The sequence below is a fragment of the Elephantulus edwardii genome, unplaced genomic scaffold, assembly GCF_000299155.1.
Source record: "Elephantulus edwardii isolate Elephantulus edwardi_28Jun2011 unplaced genomic scaffold, EleEdw1.0 scaffold00332, whole genome shotgun sequence".
Taxonomy (NCBI): domain Eukaryota; kingdom Metazoa; phylum Chordata; class Mammalia; order Macroscelidea; family Macroscelididae; genus Elephantulus; species Elephantulus edwardii.
In genome coordinates, this window is record NW_006400082.1 from 2,190,400 (window position 1) to 2,211,287 (window position 20,888).

General features: G+C 41.6%; 1 protein-coding gene across 1 annotated transcript in view; it reads left to right on the plus strand.

Moving 5' to 3' along the window:
• COL4A2 (collagen, type IV, alpha 2) overlaps window positions 1–20,888 on the plus strand; it is a 250,911-nt gene that overhangs the window by 207,368 nt on the left and 22,655 nt on the right. Inside the window, exons 26-33 of the mRNA XM_006901565.1 lie at window positions 586–642; window positions 2,930–3,037; window positions 6,561–6,782; window positions 11,558–11,719; window positions 16,596–16,766; window positions 16,906–17,049; window positions 19,075–19,197; window positions 19,625–19,806. Coding sequence (XP_006901627.1) covers window positions 586–642; window positions 2,930–3,037; window positions 6,561–6,782; window positions 11,558–11,719; window positions 16,596–16,766; window positions 16,906–17,049; window positions 19,075–19,197; window positions 19,625–19,806 — 1,169 coding nt within the window. The remainder of the gene's footprint in view (window positions 1–585; window positions 643–2,929; window positions 3,038–6,560; window positions 6,783–11,557; window positions 11,720–16,595; window positions 16,767–16,905; window positions 17,050–19,074; window positions 19,198–19,624; window positions 19,807–20,888) is intronic.

Consider the following 20,888-nt stretch of genomic DNA (forward strand, 5'->3'; position numbering starts at 1 on the left):
GCTGCAATAAACATGGGTGTGCATATATCTGCTTGGATGTCAGCTATGGTCTCTTCAGGGTATATTCCCAGTAGTGGAATTGCTGGGTCAAATGGTATCCCTATTTGCAACTTTTTGAGAAAGCGCCATACTGCTTTCCACAGGGGTTGCACCATTTTACACTTGCTGTGGTTAATTCTGAAAGCATTCAGAGTTACAAAGAAGAAGCCAAAGAATTTCCTTTGAAATTGTAAGCTCCCTCATTCTGTGATAGACGTTTCTAGACAAAGGGAGAACGTTCACTGTAACTGGGAAGGACCCACATTAATTCCGTTTGTACTACAGGTATGGCCTCAAGTGAGGGAATGAATCATTTGCATCACGGTACACCAGCGTTTATTTGACTGTGCTTACTTAATTTGCATTGCATATTAATATCCTCATTTCATTACATAATGAAATTAAACTTTTATTTACATCAGCACCAAGATTAATTAAATCATGAAATTACCTGATCATAAAATGGTTTCCAGTTTGCACAGTTGGTGCTTTTGACCTTAGCAATACCAGAAGGCATGACACATCTATCTTCCTCTCCCTCTCCAGGTTGTGTCAGAGGCCCCAAGGGTTCACCAGGCTTGCGAGGACCTCCTGGCCCCACAGGTAACACTTTCTGGAACATTTGAGAGCGCTTCCAACTTTCTTCTTTACAGCTTCACTTCTCCTTTTTCCTCTTCTTTGTACTCACTTCAGGTGCTCTCCCTCCCGTCCCTAGATGTTGCAGCACCATTTTGGCACTCTACCATCGGCTCTTATAGTCTCTATGGGCGGCACAGTGTTATTCTTTGCTATTTGAAAAATGTACGTGGTAATTGATACCTTTTTTGAACTGCAGGCTGTGAGAGAAAAATTCCTGCCACAGGGAAAACTCAACACTTAGCTATTTCTTATAAATAGAATAAAACTTGGAGGACACACGTAAAGTGACAATGACATTCCAATTAAGTTGTTGGGATTTTTTTTTAATATTGAAGCCTCCTCTATTGAGAAGGAAAGCTTACCTCTTAGTGTATTCTGATGTTTTGGTTTGGTTTTATTTTTAATAAATGAAGCCATTTATGTCATTTGAACTTACAGGGAAAGATTTTGACTCCATGGAAAACAAAAATAAATGAGGATAGGAAGTTTTGTCTCTCCTTGTAGGAGGGCTTGGTCACTGGCATGTACTGGAAACCTGTAACAGTGAGCACACATGGAAATAAGTAAGAATTTTCTATCATGGAGCCTAGGTCTAGAATCACCCATGGCTGTTAACTCTGTTTCTTGCATCCTGAGCAACTATGGTGCTCTGGTGACACTTGCTTCTCACTTGGATTTTATTCCCCAGTGGCCCCAGGTTTTCCGTGGGGGTGAATGAATCACAAGAGCACAAGGTAGAAGGCACTTCCAGACATGCTTTTTAATCACCTAGCACAGAAGGAACGTGCTGTTGTAGGAGTTCGCATTATCAATGTCTGTAAACCAAGACAAATTAGTACTTTGACGAGAGTTCATCTCAAAGAGAATATCCTTTTGATGTCTCTCTTTGGTGACTGTGATAAGACAAATGTCTTAACACTCCATCAGTGAACTCACTCAGCTTATTCAGCATTTAGACATGAAACATGGAGTCAAAAAGCCTGTACCTGTTCCTTCTGGAACTTACCAATGTGCTCCATGCTTCCTGCATCACTGATAAACTCTAACACTTCAAGTGAAAAACTATACAAGACACTGTGTACACTATAAAGTGCTAAGCCTGAGTAACAGAAAAAAAGACTACAAATGCCCCTCAGAACAGCAAAAGTGTTTAATTTTTTTTCCATTGGAAAAAAGCATGGCAACCTACTGGTTGTGTCCTGGACCTTTTAGGCACTTTCCAGATCACACTTCTGTACTGGGGTGAGGGAGGGAACAACCAAAACCAAAATGCAGGCATCACTTGCACCATTAAACTGAGTTAAATGTCCCTCATATCTGCACTTAGACCTGAAAGGGACAAGGAATGTGTCCCAATGTGAGACATGGTGGGTCCAGTACAGGTCATTAATTCTTGCTTCCAGGGTTGGTGTTAATGTCAGTAAGCTCAAATTTCTTAAAGTCTCTCTAAGACCCTTTTCTGTCCCAACACACACACACACGGGAGGATGGAAAGGGGAAGAGAGCTTTATAAAAATTACTTCAAAGAATAAGCTCATGTGATCAAAATCAGTAGGGGAAGTGATAGGCTGAAGGCACCCAGACTTGAATCACAAAATCTGTACATTAGTCAATAAATATCTAATTTAATCTTCATAATGCCTCCATGAAGTAGGTGGTGTTATTTTTTTCCCACTTTATACATGGGTGTACTGAGGGTGAGATAGGTTACACAACTTGTCTGAGTTCACTAAGATAGAAGAGTCATCAGTGAAGAACAATGTATACAAACTTTGTAAGAAAACCAGTTGTTGTTGATTGCCATTGAGTCAAACATGACTTATAGTGACCTTATGAACAAAAGGCCTGAAGCTTTTGTATACCTATCAACATTTGTCAAAGTTCATAGAGTTTCCAGAGGCCTGTTTAGGAAGTACAGTATAAAACAAAAATTTTTATTTATTCTTTTTTTAAAAAGAGTAGTCAGGATTTGTACCCTGGTACTCTAACCTCAGACTCTAAAACATTAATTAATGTAGTCTTAATATTTAATCTTATTCTTAGCATAATTAAAATATATTACGCATATTTTTTTCAACACTGAAAGTCATTACATTATCTCAGAGGTGCTGTTTTAGAACTGACATTCCACTGGCCTCATTATGCCGCAGTTTTTAAAGGAAATACAGAACCTGACTTAATTGTCATGATCTACTAGTGGGGTTTCCTGAGAAGAATCTGAAGTGTTTTCTGGTTTATTTGGTGTGTTTAGGTGCCAAAGGCCTCCCAGGATTACCAGGATTCTCGGGACCCGATGGGGAGCCAGGACTCAAGGGATTCCCAGGAGATCCAGGTCGTGAAGGATTCCCAGGACCACAAGGTGAGTTAAAAGTATACCCTGGTCAACACTTTAGGTTCAAGAAATGGCCTCTGTGTGTGGTGAGGAACCCCAGTGCCATTGTCTCTTAACACTTAAGAACTAGCTCAACAAACACTTACTGGCAACTTTTGTACTTACGGTTGGAAGATTCAAAGTTCTTGATTTTATCAACACTATTACTGTACTTTGGCATATACTGGCTTTTTTGCAGATCTCCCGGAGTGAAAGAGAAGGGGAGAAACTAAGTGTTTGAGATAATGAATACATGAAAGAGTTTATTGCTCTATAGTAAACATTCTAAGGAAAGTATATTACTGTTCTCTTCTAAGATGAGCTATTCTGAATTACTGTTGGCACAGACACTACTCTTTTATTCAATTTCTGAATTTGCTAATCACCAAAGACTACCCAGACAGCCTACATATATCTCACCTTTGACTGCAAAGCCTGCTTGTTATGCAGTGTCCACTTCATCTGGGTAAACAGCTCTAACTAGTCCATCTACATTTTGACACAGAAAAGAAATATGGAAGCTAGTAGGAGACCAAAGGCTTTAAAGTCTTGCCAATATATGAAGAAACGGAATGTGTGTCCAGTATAAGTTAAAAAACAGGGAGTACTCACTTGTGGGCAGCGTACTCTACAGTGTAACTCCCAAAGTTCCCAGACACAGCTCTCCATGTGTGCTGACAAATAAACTTAGGTGAGTTCAGCATGATCTCATCACTTTGCTGTCAGAGGTTCATACATGTTTGGGGATTACAGTATCTAAATGTAGAAGACATTAAGGATACCATCTTTACCAATGCCAGCCATCCTTTCATGGGACCCTGATTAAGTATTCTTGATGCCTTTTCTGAAGCCCCTCTCTTTATATAGGACCTGTGAAACAGTGAAGTACTTTCTAGAAGATTCTTCCTATCTTAAAATGAAATCTGCTTCCCACGAAGTTTCTTCCTTGTTTATTCTTCAGCCACCTTAGTGTACTTCCTCCTTGTCATCCCTCACCCTCATTGGAAAAGAGTGTGATCCTATCTTCCCATAGAGAACTCATTTCCAGGCAGAACTGATCCTGGCAAGGAAAACTTTCTTTCTATGACATAATTTCCCAGCCCTCTGAATTCCTATCACCCTTCTTTCTGTAACTGCCCTCGAGTTGGTCAGCATTCCTTTCAAGCTGGATCCAGACACACTTCACATGTCTGGAATTTCACAGACAACAGTGAGCCTGTTGTATCTTCAGATTTAAACACTTGGCAAATAGTCTTCAGCAGATGCTAAGCAAATGCAACCTCTTCCCTGCCATCCACTCAGATAATTGCTTCAATTCTAAATGCAGAATTGTGCATCACTGTGTGACAAATTTTATCTTGCATCCAGTCCATAAAAATTATTGTGACCTTGACACTGTTGCCTTTTATACTATGCCTTGCAAAACATCTACCTGTGTTTTGCAAAATTTATAAGCATGTTTTGTGAGTCCTAATTCAAAGCACCAATAAAAACTATGCCTTAGAGAAAAGCAAAGAGAACTTTCTCTCCCTCCACTCTGTATCATTTCACTCGCCTGAAGTGACCACTGTGCTAATACCTCATATACTAATGTTTAAGCACCTATTGTTTTAAAAGAAAAATAATAATTCATTAATAGCTCCCTTCTGTCCTTGACTATGAAAGGTACTTAGTAATTATAATGAATGCATAGCCAAGGGGACATGAAATTTATCCAACTCTCTGCTCTACTGGAGGCTATATTTGGACAGTCAACAGTATGTTGGAAGGTTCATTCCGTATTAAAATTAAGTCCTTGAGACTGAAGTGCTGTATGAAGAACTGATCTATTCAACTTTTGCAATGCCTTCCACTTTCATGGTACTTAAATATACTGTATCCCTAGGTGGTAAAAGCCAGTATTAGCACTTTTGACTGCTGATTTAAAGATTGAAGGTTCAAGTCCATCCAGGGACACCTGGAAAGAAAAGTTGACCATCTGCTTCTGAAGAATCAGCCAATGACAGCCATATGGTGCGCGGTTCTACTATGACATGTGTAGAGTCACCATGAGAAAGAGTCGGTAGCAGCTACCCTCCACCCCAGCGTGGAGAGGAAAAGAAAATGTGCAACTTCAGACACTCACACTCACCGTCACGGCCATAGAGTCAGGACAGAATGCCCCTTCCGGCAGGTTTTTTACACAAGGAAGAGATTACCCCTCTTTCTTCGGAGGAGTCTCTGTTGAATTTGCACCTCCTGAGAAGCACAGTCTGTGGGTGGGCGTACTCCTCCCTGCAGACTGCCACCAGGGCTCCCTTGCTTTGGAGATGACCACCCTCAAAACTAAAAAAGAAGTCAGTTCAAGATCTATGTGTGAGGATTTAAGCCCATATTTCTTCAAGCACCGTTATTTGTTATTACAAATTAAAAGATCTGGTTGGTTTAGGGTTCATGATTTTTAAAAAATATTTCCATAAAAGTTCTAGTTCTTCTTTATGTGAGCAAATCGCATCATTAAAGCTTTGAAATGAGGACCAAGCTAATTAATACTCAGTTTATCTCTTGATCTTTTGTTCTGTTCCAAACACGGTGATACCAATTAATCCATCTTCCAGCTCACAGGCCAGGCCAGTGCTTTGCAGTCATAGAAAAGGCCTGAGGTCCTGTTCACTGAATCTGTTTTGTTTGATACACAATACAGAATGGGTAGAACATTCCTTCTTCCCCATTTCCCAAACATAAGGTGTGGAGCCTTTTGTGTATTTGATCCTTTGGCTTATTGTCATCTCGAGAGCATTATTCTCATAGTTGCAGGGCTCTCTCTTCTTACAGCAGAGTTAGCAGTGACCTCAGAAACCTTTACTCCTGAACAAATATGTGACTGTCAGCATGTGGAGTTCAGTCAGAGGTCACATCTGTGTGTGGTACATTGAAAGGGGAAGTAGCATGATGAGATAATTTGACCCTATGGTGTCAACAAAAGGGACCACTATCCAAGCCAGCACATGACAGTCACCTTCTCTCCATCCCAATATGTGATGGCTGGAGATTTTTTTAGTACGTGCCACAGAGGGGTATCACTCTCCCCAAAGTGTTTGCAAAATGGTTGGCTGACTAACTGGATAGATTTATTACCAGGAAAGCAGGATTTTGACTCTCTGATTCTTCTGCCTGCCTCGCCTCTTTCTGATCACAGAATCTAGATGGTCCCATGAGACCTTTTTTTGGTGATTATATTCAAACTATGAATTATGAGGATATAGATACACAGAGAAGTTAGTTCTGTGAGCCTTGTCTACCTGAGCTACGTTTCAGGGCTAGTTTCCAGATGAAAAAGGGCAGTAAAAGAAATTGACAGAACCAAGACCATTATGAGAGCTGTGGATTCCACAGTGGGCCTTCAGCTGAAGTTAAGCTTATGAAGACCTTGTTTATGAATCTTCACAGTTTTCAGCCCCTTTCTGATACTTCTTTTTAGGATGGCATAATGCTAACCTGTAGTTTTGGGGGCACCCATGTTTCCTTTCAGGCTTTGTAGGACCCCGAGGATCTAAAGGTGCAACAGGACTCCCTGGGCCAGATGGATTGCCAGGTCCCATAGGCCTTCCAGGGCCGGTAGGACCGCCAGGAGAAAGGGGGCTACCTGGAGAAGTCCTCGGAGCGCAGCCTGGACCCCGGGGGGATGCTGGACTACCTGGACGCCTGGGGCTGAAGGGCCCACCCGGAGAAAGAGGGCCTCCTGGATTCAGAGGTAAGCCACCATTTCCGGAGAAAGGGAAATAGGGTCTAGTCCTATCTGTCACTAGAACTGTGCCCCCAGCGATTATTCTGAAGTTTCTTGTGGGGTTCTTGGTAAGAATCCACAATTCTGAAGGAAACTAGCCTTCTTTTTCTTCCCTGTGTTTAGTTCCAATAGTCCTTTGGAATGTTTTCATTACAGTAATAATAATAGTAATAATATTCCTCTGTTTATCTTCTATAGCCAGTAATGTACAGCCATTTGATACCTTTCAAATTACTGTTGAAATAATATACTCTGTCCTCAAGTTGCATGGAATCATCATGAGAGCCATGTGATTGTTGAAAATTGGGGTTTTTCCCCCTGAGTTTGTCCATTTGATATAAAGGAAGGATGGATAAGGCCAGGCTTTGGAATATAGGAATCCCCTGGAATACAGTGTAACTGACTGCTTTTAAATGGATTGCTTTAAGAACTTTTTAAACTATGTCTACAACATTACCAATTTCTGTTTACCACAGAAATACAAACTTGAGAGCTCATAGAAACACTACAGTGTGAGTGAACACCAGACTGCTTCAGGTGTCTAATTTGTACAAAACTGGCTTGGAAAACCCCAAACCCACTCATTTAAATGAAAGATTGTGTTGCTGATTAGTCAACATTTATGTCAGTGAACCACATGCTGGAGATTCCTAAATCATGGAGTCACAGGACATAGCCTCCATGTTCCAGGTCAAACATGAAATTAAAGGATAAAATCGTGCCATCGTTTGTTAACCAAATGCACTACCTTCCTTTTTGAACCTCAGTCCAAGACAGAATGGGGACTAAATGATAACAAGAAGCTATTATCCCTTCCTACTGTCAGAAAGCCTTTAAATGAAGATATTCAGGGTCTGATTAAATATCACTCTTTATTGCCAGGTGATCTCATTGACTTCATGACACATATTAATTTTCAGATTAACTTGTCAGTTTCCAAGCAATGCCAAAGGAGGACAGGTGGTGTTTGAGGATGATGAGAAAGACAGGTACATACAACCATTGCTGCTGACTAGGAGAGCCACCAGAAATGGATGCTGTGGCCCACAGAGTGCTTTCCTGTTGTTTGACTGGGCAACAAGTTAGACTAGGCCTGGATAAAGGAGCCTAAAAAGCCCAAGAATGGCTAGAGCAGACACAACACATCCCTGAGCCCTTTGCCCAAGAACCAGCCAAAGTGAAGGGCATTCAGTAACATCACCAAGGCAACAGAGACCCTGTACTAAGGCATCTGGGGTCTGCCCTCACCAGCTTCACTAACTCTAGATCAATTATGAAATATAAAATATAAATCAGCGATTATCTGCAGAGACTGAAGGAAGACTTGGCAGTGCCAACAGAGCGTGCCCTCTGCTTGAGCTTTGCCTCTTGGTTGCTTAAATGAGTGCCACTTGCAGAGTAAAGGGAGGCAGAGTGGAGCGCACACTTCCTGATGTCAGCATTTCCACCATCAGTCGGCTTGGCAGGCCAGCTGTGAAAACTGTGCCCCTAGCTATTTTTACATAAGTGTGTTTTTGGTAGTGTTTTGTTTTGGTTGGGTTGGGTTTTTTTCCTTAAATATTTCCTGCAGGCGTCAAAATTTTTGAGAGTGAAAACAATGAAACCAAAAAAAAAAGAAAGAAAGAAATGATAGCAAGCTTCTTTTCAGATACTTTACAAAGGTCTCTGCTACTTTTTGGAGCCCTTCTGTGACAAGTTTCATAAGCTTTGTTCAGGCAGAATCTCTTATTGTGCAGAATTTCTGACTTCCTTAAGATCAGAGCTTGGGAGTTGCTGTCTCACCTCTGAAGTGATATCTCATACCATTAACACCACGGCGTCAGTACAAAGGGTAGTCCCGCTTCTGGCTCAATGGTTTCAACCCATTGAAAAGACACATAGATGTGCGCTGTGCCTTGAACAAAATGCTCTGAAACAAGTATGCATGCAAGCATACAGATTAAATTTTCATTTAGCTGAAGGGAGTGGATTTTTTTAGTTGTTACTCCTTTTTTTTAACAGATGTTCCATAAATGGAACTTGACCTAAAATATTCAGCATCAAAGCAGTAATCACAATAAGCAAGTGAAGGAATTCAATTACCTCAGTGCTTAATTTTTTTTCTTAAGGCAAACACTGAAATCACAGGAGTTCTTTTCATCCTTATTAACTCCCGGCCTGTGCAGCCCCAGGCTGGTCTGTCAGGAAAAGCAGTAGAGACAAGCATTCGGACCATCCATCCTCCCTCCTGTTGACCTCAGCTCTGCTTATTTTACTTGCTGAGCTGTTCAAGTTCCTCCATAATATCAGCCTTGCTTGATTATGATCATTAGCATGTGCCTTTCAGTCCCTCCCTCCCCACTGCCCTTGATGAGCAGGTATATCTGTGAAGAAGACCTTGACATTGCCTATTAAATCTTAAATCTTTATAGCCCACAGTGATGTCTACCTATTCTTGAAAAACCATTAGCACCCATAAGCAATCATATCTTTCCCTAGAGCTGTGAGCGCTAAAGATAGAAAACCAAAAAATAAAAGTGTCCTCATTTCCAGTAAGTATATGAGAATAAATGCAGCCAAGCATCTTGAAGAATCTCGCTTTCAGACTTCTGCTTAGAATCCATGTACTGCTTTTTGTAGACATTTTCCTCCAGTGCAAGTTTTTATGATTCAATAGCTAAATCACAAGCTTGATGGACAGGAGGCCCAGCTTATGGCTCCAGGTTGTCCCAAGACTGACCTCATTCTTTGCAGTAATATCCTCTCTACTTCCCCATTCATCGTCCCCATTTGTCTGCTGCCTTCTCTCAGGGCAGCCCCATGACCCTATAAGACTGTTACAGGGATCCAGTTATATAGTGTGTCTGAGGACCATTGGGGAAAACATGGTACCGACACCAAGTGCTGGTACATCTACATTATTAATTATATGACATCTATAACATTAAGCTCCTAGAATAAAAGGGAAGAAATGCTTACGTAAAAGGTAATCCACATAGTATATTAAAAATTCCTAAATTCTATTTAAAAAACCAATTAGAAGACAATATGTGTTCATGATCATCTGACGTCTGGGTAGGACAGGCTATTCAGAACAAAATCGATAAAAGAAATCAGAGAGAGGTATACAGAATGTTTAATATGTACTTACAAAGTTTTATCTTCTACATGTCAAAAAGAAAACTAAAATTTCAACAGCAAAGTAGAGTCCATGTTACCATAAATAGAAAGGAATATAAGCTAATGTATATTTCTTGTTCTATAGTAACACTAGGCCACCAGAGCCCCCACTCGTGGCCCAGTCTGCACTCCCGAAGGCATAAAGTTCGAATGGGCAGTCTCCTCTTGTGCGATACACTAGCTCTGAAAACCTTCTGGGGAATCAGCTATGGGTTGATTCCAACTCCACGGCACACAACAACAATATATGCTGTTGCTCAGTGCCATTTAGACAACCCTGACTCAGAACAATCTGTGTACAACAGAAGGAGGAATTGCCCAATTCTGTGCCGGCCTCACCCTGCCGCTGTTCAGACCCTGTGTCGTTCTGTCTCGGTGAAGGTTTTCCCCTTCTCACTGACCCTCTACTGGCCTAAACGTGATGTCTCTCTTCAGAGATTGGCTCTACCTGAGAACATGTCCAAAGTATGTGAGACAGTCTCACCAGCCTTAACTTTTTTTTTAACTTTGTAAAATACTGTATAAACCTGGGGAGATTAGAGGCCCTTATTATGAGTAAGGCCACTGCTGGGGTAATAGGAGAATAAGTGAGCAAGACATCCTTACCTCCTTAAGAAGCCCTCTGGATATACTTCTTCAGAGACAAGCTTGTTTGTTCTTTTGGCAATCCGTAGTATATTCAATATTCTTTGCCAGCACCATAGAAACACTAAAAATCTGTAAGAAAAATACCAAAATCCACAAGGGAAAATAGAAGCTTAGAACAGAAATGTTATCAAATAACAAAAACCTAGAGGAAAGTAATTTAAAGAATAATCAGAAACATGCTGACATGCCATTTTTCATTATTCTGATGTGCCAGATTTTTGCGTTTCTTTAGTGCTATCACTTAATCAGCTGAGGAGACCCTGAGACTAGAGGAAATTAGTGCAGGCTTTTCCATGAGCAATGTCACAACATCTGTTAAAAGCATCCCGTTAGCTTTTGCTTTAACCACTAAGTTAATTCCTAGGCATTTTCCTTAAGAAATTACCTGCAATATGGATGGATATTTGAAAAGTCTGTTCCTCATTGATTGCAATGATAATCATACAGAAAATGGGAGAAGGGAAAGCCCTAACTATATCTGTATAATAGGGTATGAGGATGACACAGGCTAAGGCAAGATTCAGATCTGTCTTTCATAAGGCCATTATGAGTTGTATTCAACTCGATAGTGCCTAACAATATTCACATGCAATAATTTAAAATAACACTTGAAAAGAACATTTTAAAATGCAGAGAATGCTAAAATATAATTTCAAGTGTTGGAGGGAAAACCTAGTTAAAACTGTAGTGATGGTGTGACTTCAGCTCTAAAAATAATTATGTCTAGATATTTGAATGGAAAATAAGACAGGAAGGAAAGATATTTAAGATGTTAGGGATTTCCACTGAGTGACGGTATGACATGCATTTTCTTCTTTAGACTTTGTATTTTCCAGAGAATTGGGAAAAATAAGTACTGTATTTATGAAGTCAGTGTTGTTTCTAATCACTGGTGGTAGAATTGGCCTCACAGCTCTTGTCTCTGACTCCTGCAGGAAGCCAGGGGATGCCTGGCATGCCAGGGCTGAAGGGTCAACCGGGCTTCCCTGGGCCTTCAGGCCAGCCAGGACTGCCAGGGCCACCCGGACAATACGGATTCCCAGGAGCTCCTGGACAACCAGGACCCTTGGGACTTCCAGGTGCTGTTGGCCGTGGAGGTAAGGAATCCAGCCCTCCCACAGAGGGGAGGGATCAGGTCACCAATAGCTGCTGAACTCGTACCCCCATTCCCTGACGGGTTATCAAACAGTGCACTTAGGAACCCTCCCTTCAGTGTTGCCAAGGTCACAGAACAAGGACATGCCTTCTACCAAATAAGGAAGACTTCAACAGCCTGAGAAAACTGTCTATCATTTGTACCTCTTGCATATTTGGGGGCCCTAGGGAAAACTTCAGGACACTTTGTTAGCGTGGTCTGTAGAAGTTGTGCTCACCCAAAGACCACACCTCTCCTGGTGGTTCAAATGCACCAGCGGTTCCATGGGAGAAAAATGGTCAGCCTCCTCTTCCCCAGCTTTTTTTTTTTTCCTGTAATTATATTTTATTAATTTCCATAAACATTTACAGAGATTTTGGGCTTCCACTCATTCATTGTTGCACTATTCTCTCTACCCTCCTCCCAGTTTGTTCTTGTCCAAATGCCACAGTGCTTGTCAAAGCCAGTTCTGATTAATCTTCTTTGTCAGTGTATCCTTTGCCATTCCCTATCACTCCTCCCTGAGAGAGACTTCACCCTGAGTCATAAGGAAAAGGGGACGGCATATTCTCTTAGCTACTTCCTGCTGAAAAGGGACGCTGTGGGTTTCAGGGTGAAGATCTTCTCTCACTACTCTAAAGGGCCCCTTTGGCAGTAGGAAACACATAGACTATTATGGAGATTGATTTTGGAATTCAGATGCACTCTTATTGATTGTGCTTGGCTGTACATGTACATATCCTTCAAGATGTATCATGGGGGTGTTGCAACCTAGAAGACACAAATTTGACTAACAAGTTGTAAGTACATGAGTCCAAAAATTATGGAAAAGTAAAAGAAAAGATTCTTTCATTGTTTTACAAACCCTCCCCCAGGTCCCCTCCACCATGCAGCCCTCGCTCTAGTCTCCTGTGATGACAGAAATACCCAGTTACATCTCTCTTTTAGACGGTTCTCTCCCTCCTCTGCTTCAGTGCAGTATACATTATTGAACCCATCTTACTCAGTGTCTCCCTAACCCCAAGGACGGTCCCATTCTACAACAGTGGCATCATGTAATATTTGTCCTTTTGTGACTTCTTCCCCAGCTTTTAAGAGCCTCGGAAACCCTGTGGAGAGCCAGTCCGGAGGCTCCAACTCAAGGGCATTTGAAATTTCATTAGAAAAAAAAATCTCACTGCAAATGGTCCAGTATTCTTCCTGTTAATTGGAGAAGAGAAATTAATATGTGTTTTTTGAAAGTGGAATGATTTAAGGGAACAAAAGGAAGTCTTAGTTTAGAGAAAAATAGGTGGGCAAGGTAGGTGTCATCATGGAATGCATGGAGACCTTTAAGCCCACACATCACACAAAGACTAAGTGGGTGCATTGGGGAAGTGTAAGAAGGCATAGACCCCAACATCCATAGGCATCGCCACAACTGACTGCTGAATACTGACCTCTTCACATAGCTGTGGTCTTCTGCATTTATCCACAGAAATCCATCAAGATTTTACAACTTTTTTATTTTGCCAAGTACGAATTCTTTTCAAAACTTAATCTATTTTTGCCATCATTCTATCGAAGGGCATTGAAAGGTAGACAGGATACAGTTGTTCAATAAAGGACAGTCAATGGAATCAATTTTTCCCTTTTTAAAAGCTCATGACCCTGTCCTTGATTTTCTCATTTTGAGATAGCCGTTGCTACAACTCTGTCAAGGATTATTGTTCATCGATGTTAAGGAGCCACTGTACTTCACAGTAATTCAGATATAAGCCAGGATGCTTGTATATACATTAGCCTCAGCCCGTCCTCTCATAAACAACCTGAACTGTCTCCAGAAACTCAGCATGTGAGGAGGGTGGAACCCTGATAATCCATTGTCACCCAGACCTATTGCCATCAAGCCTGTTTTGGCTCACAGCTACACAATAACTAGAGGAGAAGTACCCCACAAAGCTGTACATCTTTATAGAAGCACTCAGCCACATCATTCTCCCATGGAATAGTCAGTGTGTTTGAACTACTGACCTTTAGGTTAGCAGCTAAGCACTTAACCCCTGCACCAGCAGGGCTCTTCTAAGGCCGGGCCGGTCAGTACTTTTACAGGGTAATAAAAATCTTGTGGAGGAAATTTAATCCCTTGTATTTCAGAAGTCCTTGTCTCAATTAAAAGTTCTTTATTACCAAATATTGCCTAAGCCCATTGTAGCCTGTGATGTGAAAGTCCTTGTCTTAAAGGGGCTTTTATTTTAGTTGGGGACTAATGACAAATTCATTGCCATTGACACAGTTCTGACCCATAGTGTCCCTCCATCTGATTTCCAAGGCCATAAATTGTTACAGAAGACTGGCCCATCTTTTCCCTATGGTGTAACTGGTAGCCTCAAATAGAGCACCTGCCGCCTTATTTGTTGAGAACCCAACATGCAGTGCACGGTGCCACCATAAACGTCATTGTCGTCAAGTCAGGACAGTCTCATAGGTGACCTTCCAGAGGCTGTTAATTGCTCAGGACGTGGTTGCTTAACTTTCTCCCTCAGAGCAGCTAATGGATTCAAACCCCTTTCTCCCTACCAGTAGGCCATTGGGGCTCCTTTAACTGGAGACAATATAGCACAAGTTAAAAGGCATGTGTTTGGCGAGACAAGACTAAAAGAGTTACCCATACCATGAGTTTCCAGATCTTTCTGAGTCAGAGAAGCTGGGTAGGTTAGAAGTGATCTTGGAAGAAGGAAACGAAGCTGGAGTAGGCATGCAAAGTCATCATGGATGGAATAGGTTGGAAGAAGAAAAGTTTCTAGAGGAAAGAAACCGCTTTACAACCAGCCAGATACAAAGAATGCTTTAGAGCTGTGATCGCTCAGCTTGGCTGGAGTAGAATGCGTAATCTGAGGAGGGAAGTGGTGATTTGGATAGAAAAATGGGAGCCAAAGTTTAAGGACATTGAATGCCAAGGTAAGAAATTTGTTCCTGCCAGGCAAAGGGGGCCACTGAAAGTTTAACAGATGAGTGCATTCAAAAAGGCATTTCAGGAACCCGGCTAGTAATGGTGATGTGTGATGGTGTGGAGTAGGGAGAGTCTGGAAGAAGATATGATCTGGGAAGCTAGTGAAGTCATCAAAGTTAAGATAATGATATGGGACAAGGGAGAGGACAGGAGGGGTGGAATTGGCATGTATACTGGAGACCTTTCCCTGAGAATATCATTTCCAGAGCTGGCAGATGATTAGGAAGTACAGGGAGCCCTCTGGACGTAACCCCAGCAGTCATGGCCATTGGTAATGCCCTTTCCATTGCTGCCTTATCACGCCAACATTATGGCTTTTGTTCCTTTGGATGTTAAAGACAAGATGGCGTAAGAGGACAAAGTGAGATTCCTCTCACAAGTCATCGCTGGCTGGCATCCCACAGGCTGGCCTCCAACTTTAGAGGAAAGACATTTTTAGAAAGGCCAGCCATGCCGATTTTTCTCCATACTCCTGTCACACTTTTGAAATGTACCTCTGTATCTGCAGTCTTCCATTTCCTTTCCAAAATGCTTTTCTTACCCAGAAGACAGTTGCTAGTTTATGGTGTATAAGAATTCCGAGTCTTCTGTGTGTGTATGTATGTATGTGTTCCTGTTTTATAATTTCCCTTCTCCCCATTTTTTAATTAAATTTTATTAGTTTTAATGAACATTTACAGAGATTTTGGGTTTTCATTCATTCATTGTTTTCTCCACTCTCATCCCCAGTTCGTTCTTCTTCCCCCCCCCATGTCTGTTTTAATTGTCCAATTGCCACAGTGCTTGTCAAAGCCAGTTCTGATTAATCTCCTTTGTCAGTGTGTCCCTTGCCATTCCCTATCACTCCTCCCTGAGAGAGACTTCACCTTGATTCATAAGGAAAAGGGGATGGCGTATTCTCTTAGCTACTTCCTGCTGAAAAGGGACACGGTGGGTTTCAGGGTGAATGTCTTCTCTCAGTACTCCAAAGGGCCCCCTTGGCAGTAGGAAACACATAGACTATTATGGAGATTGATTTTGGAATTTAGATGCACTGTTATCAATTGTGCTTAGCCGTACATGTTCATATCCTTGAAGATGTATCATGGAAGTGTTGCAGCCTAGAAGATACAAATTTAACTAACAAGTTAGAAGTGCATGAGTCAAAAATTGAAAAGCAATGGTATTCTGAGTAGAGGTTCTAATAGTGGCACAAATCAAGTTACAGAGGTAAGGTGGTTCCATTGCCATCCTTACTCTAACTTAATTCTTTTTTTTAATTTAAATTTGTTATTAATTTCAGTGAAAATTTACAGAGGCTTTGGATTTCCATTCATTCATTGTTGTAGATTTGTCCCCTCCCAAGGTTCCCCCCCACCAGACATTACCCTCTTGGAAAAGTAAAAGAAAAGATTCTTTCATTATTTTACAAACCCTCCCCCAGGTCCACTCCACCATGTAGCCATCGCTCTAGACTCCTGTCATGACCGAAATACCTAATCACATATCTCTTTTAAACCGTTTTCTCCCTTCTCTGTTTCAGAGCAGCTTGCATTATTGAACCCATCTTACTCAGTCTCTCCCCAGCCCCAAGGACCGTCCCATTCTACAACAGTGGCACCATGCAATATTTGTCCCTTTGTGACTGGGACATTTCACTCAGCATAATGTTCTCCAGAGTCAACCATTTTGAGTAATATTGCATGAGTTCCTTGTTTTTTAATGCAGCATAGTATTCCATTGTGCGAATATACCACAGCTTCTCTAGCCATTCGTTTGTTGATGGGCACTTAGGTTGTTTCCAACTCCTTGCTATTGTGAACAAAGCTGCAATAAACATGGGTGTGCCTTCTCCCCATTTTTGCAGGTCTTCCAGGTGACAGAGGGGATCCAGGAGACGCGGGTGTCCCTGGCCCTGTGGGCATGAAAGGGCTTGCTGGTGATAGAGGGGACGCTGGCTTATCTGGTGAGAGAGGACATCCAGGAAGCCCTGGATTCAAAGGAATGGCTGGAATGCCTGGTATCCCTGGGCCAAAAGGTAACTGTAGACCCATAGCAATGAGAATAACCTTGACAGGGGGAGCAGGCTGGTTAAGCTGGGACTGGCATGGCTCTTTAATAATTTGCAATATTGTGTCCATTTTATTCAGAGCTAACTTTTCTCTTATTCTATAAAGGTGACAGAGGTTCACCTGGAATGGATGGTTTCCAAGGCATGGTTGGGCTTAAAGGAAGACCTGGCTATCCAGGAAACAAAGGAGAGGCTGGATTTTTTGGAATTCCTGGTCCCAAAGGTCTGGCTGGTGAACCAGGTGTTAAAGGTATGTACACCTGTTTACCGCCCAAGTTAATCCTCGTCCACCCTCTTGTAACTGATTTATCTCCCTCTTCCTCTCCCTCTCACCCTTGGTGAGCATCACAGACTGTTTCCCTTTGTGATTGTGATGGTTATTGTTAGTTGTTGTTAAATCACTTCATTCTTATGGCAAAAAAACCAAAACATAGCACAACCATTTTCTTGAATATTTATAGTAATGATCTCATGCAATATTTCTTCTTCTGTGACTGACAAACTTCACTCACCATAATGTCCTCCAGGTTCATCTATATAAACAGGTGTTGCATAGATTAATCATTATCCTTTACCTTGGATAGTATTCCATTGTGCAGACATACATACGTACATAGATAGCATGTTTCTATATTCATCCATTGATAGACATTTCCATCTTTTTGCTACCGTGGTGCCCATACCTCTTTTTGTACCTGGACGCAACAGGTCTTTATATTTCTTTTTTTTTTAATAAAACTTTATTTTAATTGTGATTTTAACTAACGTTTGCAGAGAAGTTAGATTTTCATTCATTCATTGTTTCATGTTTTACCCCCTTTCCTTCTCTCCCCACTCCCCCTGTTCACTTTTTTTTTAAATATTCATTCATTGTTGTAAAATTACCTACCTCCCCCACACCCGGTCCTCTTCGCCATGATATGCCTATACATCTTAACAGTCTGTTTACATGGCTAATACTGCTCTTCATGATGGTACGGACACTGCTCGGGATGAATCTTTGTGAATCTCTTACATATGGGAAACATAAACCAGGAAACTGGTTAATAAATAAATAAAAGTAAGTAATATCAGAGTAACAAAATACTAAGGGCTTTATTCCTACCTTAATGTGTTAATGATGTTATAAGGGAATACTTCTACCAAAGAAAACAAGAATCAAAGATAACAGCATTAATAACTAAATATGTCATCAAATTATATTCAGTCATGACTGTTTCATGATTAGCGTGAAGTGGCAAAGTTAGGTACAAGCTAGCAGAAAGGTAAATTCTAAGGAGAACCCAGTTTTGGGGAAAGAAGGACAAAGTAGTCCATGTAGAAGAGTACAAGCTTTCAATTTACACTTGGGCTTCCACATAATCTTTGTGTCAACTTAGAAAGTTCAGGGCATTAAACACATACTCAGGGAGCTCTGGTGGCCTTGTGGAAAGAAGCTGCTCTACAAGCCTGAAGGTACATGGTTCAAGTCTACCAGCTACTCCACAGGAGAAAGATAAGCAGTCTCCTTCTGTGCAATTAACTACTTCTGAAAACCCACCAGAGGGTCCGCTATGGGTTGATTCCAACTTGATGGTACATAACAACAATGAGTACACTCTCACAAATGATATTTTAAAATTACGTTTAAAATGAATCAGTGTGGACTTCTCCACCAAGTTTGATTTCTATCTCATCCGAGTATAAATTTTAAAAAAAAATTCCTTCATATGAAATTTGGAAGTGGGAGAAGCATCCACTTCCTAAATAGATAGCATGCCTCCGAAAACTATGAACTTTGATAAATATCGATAGTTGTAGAGGTGCCTCAGGCCTTTTGTTCAGTCTCTGAATCGTGCTCAACTCGAAGGCAATCAACAACAAAGACATATGAGATACTAAGAGAAACCATGCTGACTTTTTCCTAGCTCCCATCTGTATTATCTTTGTGCACACACAACATTCTGCCAGCAGACCAGGTAGAGAGGGAACAGATCTTCCCACACAAAATAGCACCAGATCCCCAACCTCCTCCATTTGTTTACAGATGAGAAAAGAGTGAGGGAAGAGCAAAAGAAAGGAGGGAAGATAAGGATTTTCCTTCCCTGCTTTGTCTCAGAGAGCTTTGTCTCCAGCTCTTGGGCTTTCTGGTTGGGCTTAACGAGCTGCCCTGGTGGCTTGTTATCTCGGGCTCCAGCTTTGATGGTGAGCAGTGAGGCTAGGAGGCCTTCTCCACTAATGTTCTTTCATGTTGTCTGGAAAGCAAGGGAAATGAGTGTGTACTTTTCTCTTCAAGGCAATCGTGGGGATCCCGGCCCCCCAGGACCACCTCCCGTTATCCTGCCAGGAATGAAAGACATTAAAGGAGAAAAAGGAGATGAAGGACCAATGGGATTGAAAGGATACCTGGGCATAAAAGGTGAGGATCACTATCAAACTCAGAGCAACCTATGAGTTGTTGGTTCTGGGGAGCAAAGATGTCCCTTCTCCCTCCCCATCCCTTACTCCATTCTCTCTCTCTCTCTCTATCTCTATCTCTATCTCTATCTTTGTTGTGGGTATGTGTGTGTGTGTCTCGCTTGCTATCTCTCTCTCTCTCTCTGAAGGAGCAGCAGCTTCTCTGCATACAGATGCCCTTGGGTTTGTGCCATAATCTGGTTTGTATTTTACCTCTTCTGACATCTTGACATCTCTACAAGTAGGCTTAAAAAATCCTCTTTGATGCCTGAGTAGCTTCAGTTTCTCTATTTAAGATTTCCAGCACTTGGGATAACAAAACTGAAGGCTTTCGGAGGGTGAGTGTCATATTCCCACCAGAGTTTACATACCTCGGATCTTCCTTACAGGTCTTCAAGGAATGCCCGGAGTGCCTGGGCAATCAGGAATTCCTGGGTTACCTGGGAAGCCCGGTTATATCAAAGGAATAAAAGGAGACATTGGAGTCCCCGGCATGCCTGGTTTACCAGGATTCCCTGGCGTGGCTGGTCCACCTGGAATTATAGGATTTCCAGGGTTCACTGGGAGCAGGGTAAGTTGACATGTTTTGCTTCGCTCAGCTCGGTCTTCTGATGCTTGTTGAGGAAAGTGCTTTAACCCAGCATTTATTGGGATAAGAGCAATCAAGTGGTAGGTTCCAGGTCAGAAGTCTCAGACATCTCTAAATCCACAAAGAAGAATAAGGAAATGCTGATTATGTGTCTAACAGTGCTCTGAGCATCCACCATATCCATCAAGAGTTTTTGTTGGGGGGAGCTCTGGTGGCCTAGTGGCAAGAAGCTGCACTGCAATCCCAGAGGAACACGGTTCGAATCCACCAGACGCTCTGCCAGAGAAGGAGGCACAATATCCTCCTGTACCAGTCAGATCTGATTTGACAGTACACGCACACAAAATAAAAAAAAAAGAAAAGAAAGAGTTTTTGTTGGATAAAACATGGAGCCTCCGACAATTTTAGAAGAAAATCCCATATTTCCCCCCGCCCCACTTTGATGGGGGCCTTAGAAGAATAAACTTTCATGCTATAGATATCAGAGCTCTAAGCTTGAGCACATAAGTACACCCAGGATTGAGAGTCTGTTACTGAAAGGATTGGAGTCAGATAGGATTGGAGTCAGAGAACCTTCACTCAGATCCTAGCCCTATGATTTAGTCATATCTTCATTCAGAAGTGTTTATAAGTACTTGTTATCAACCAGACAGATATTATGTTGTAATGATGGCAATAGTGAACAAGGCTCTTATCTACTTCCTCACACCTTGCATATCAACCTTGCATATTTATTAAAAGAAAAACAGATAATATGCTGATATTAACATGGCTTTCTAGGAGCTAATTTTATAGGGGAAAAATCTATCTTCTTTCACATAAACATATTATTCCCTCAAAGTCTTGGTACTCAGCTAACTCGTTTCCAGCAGTCAGGGTAGAATCTGGCATCTTTTAGGCAGATTGGAAGTTCTAGTAAACCATGACCCTGACTGGCCCCTCTGTCTAGCCCACCGTAGTGGGCACAAAGTCTCAGAATTCTTCAGAAGATATTCTTTCTTTCATTATTGCCAAAAGCCATAACTGAATGTATCTTGTAATTAGTCTTAGGTGCAGCCAGTCTG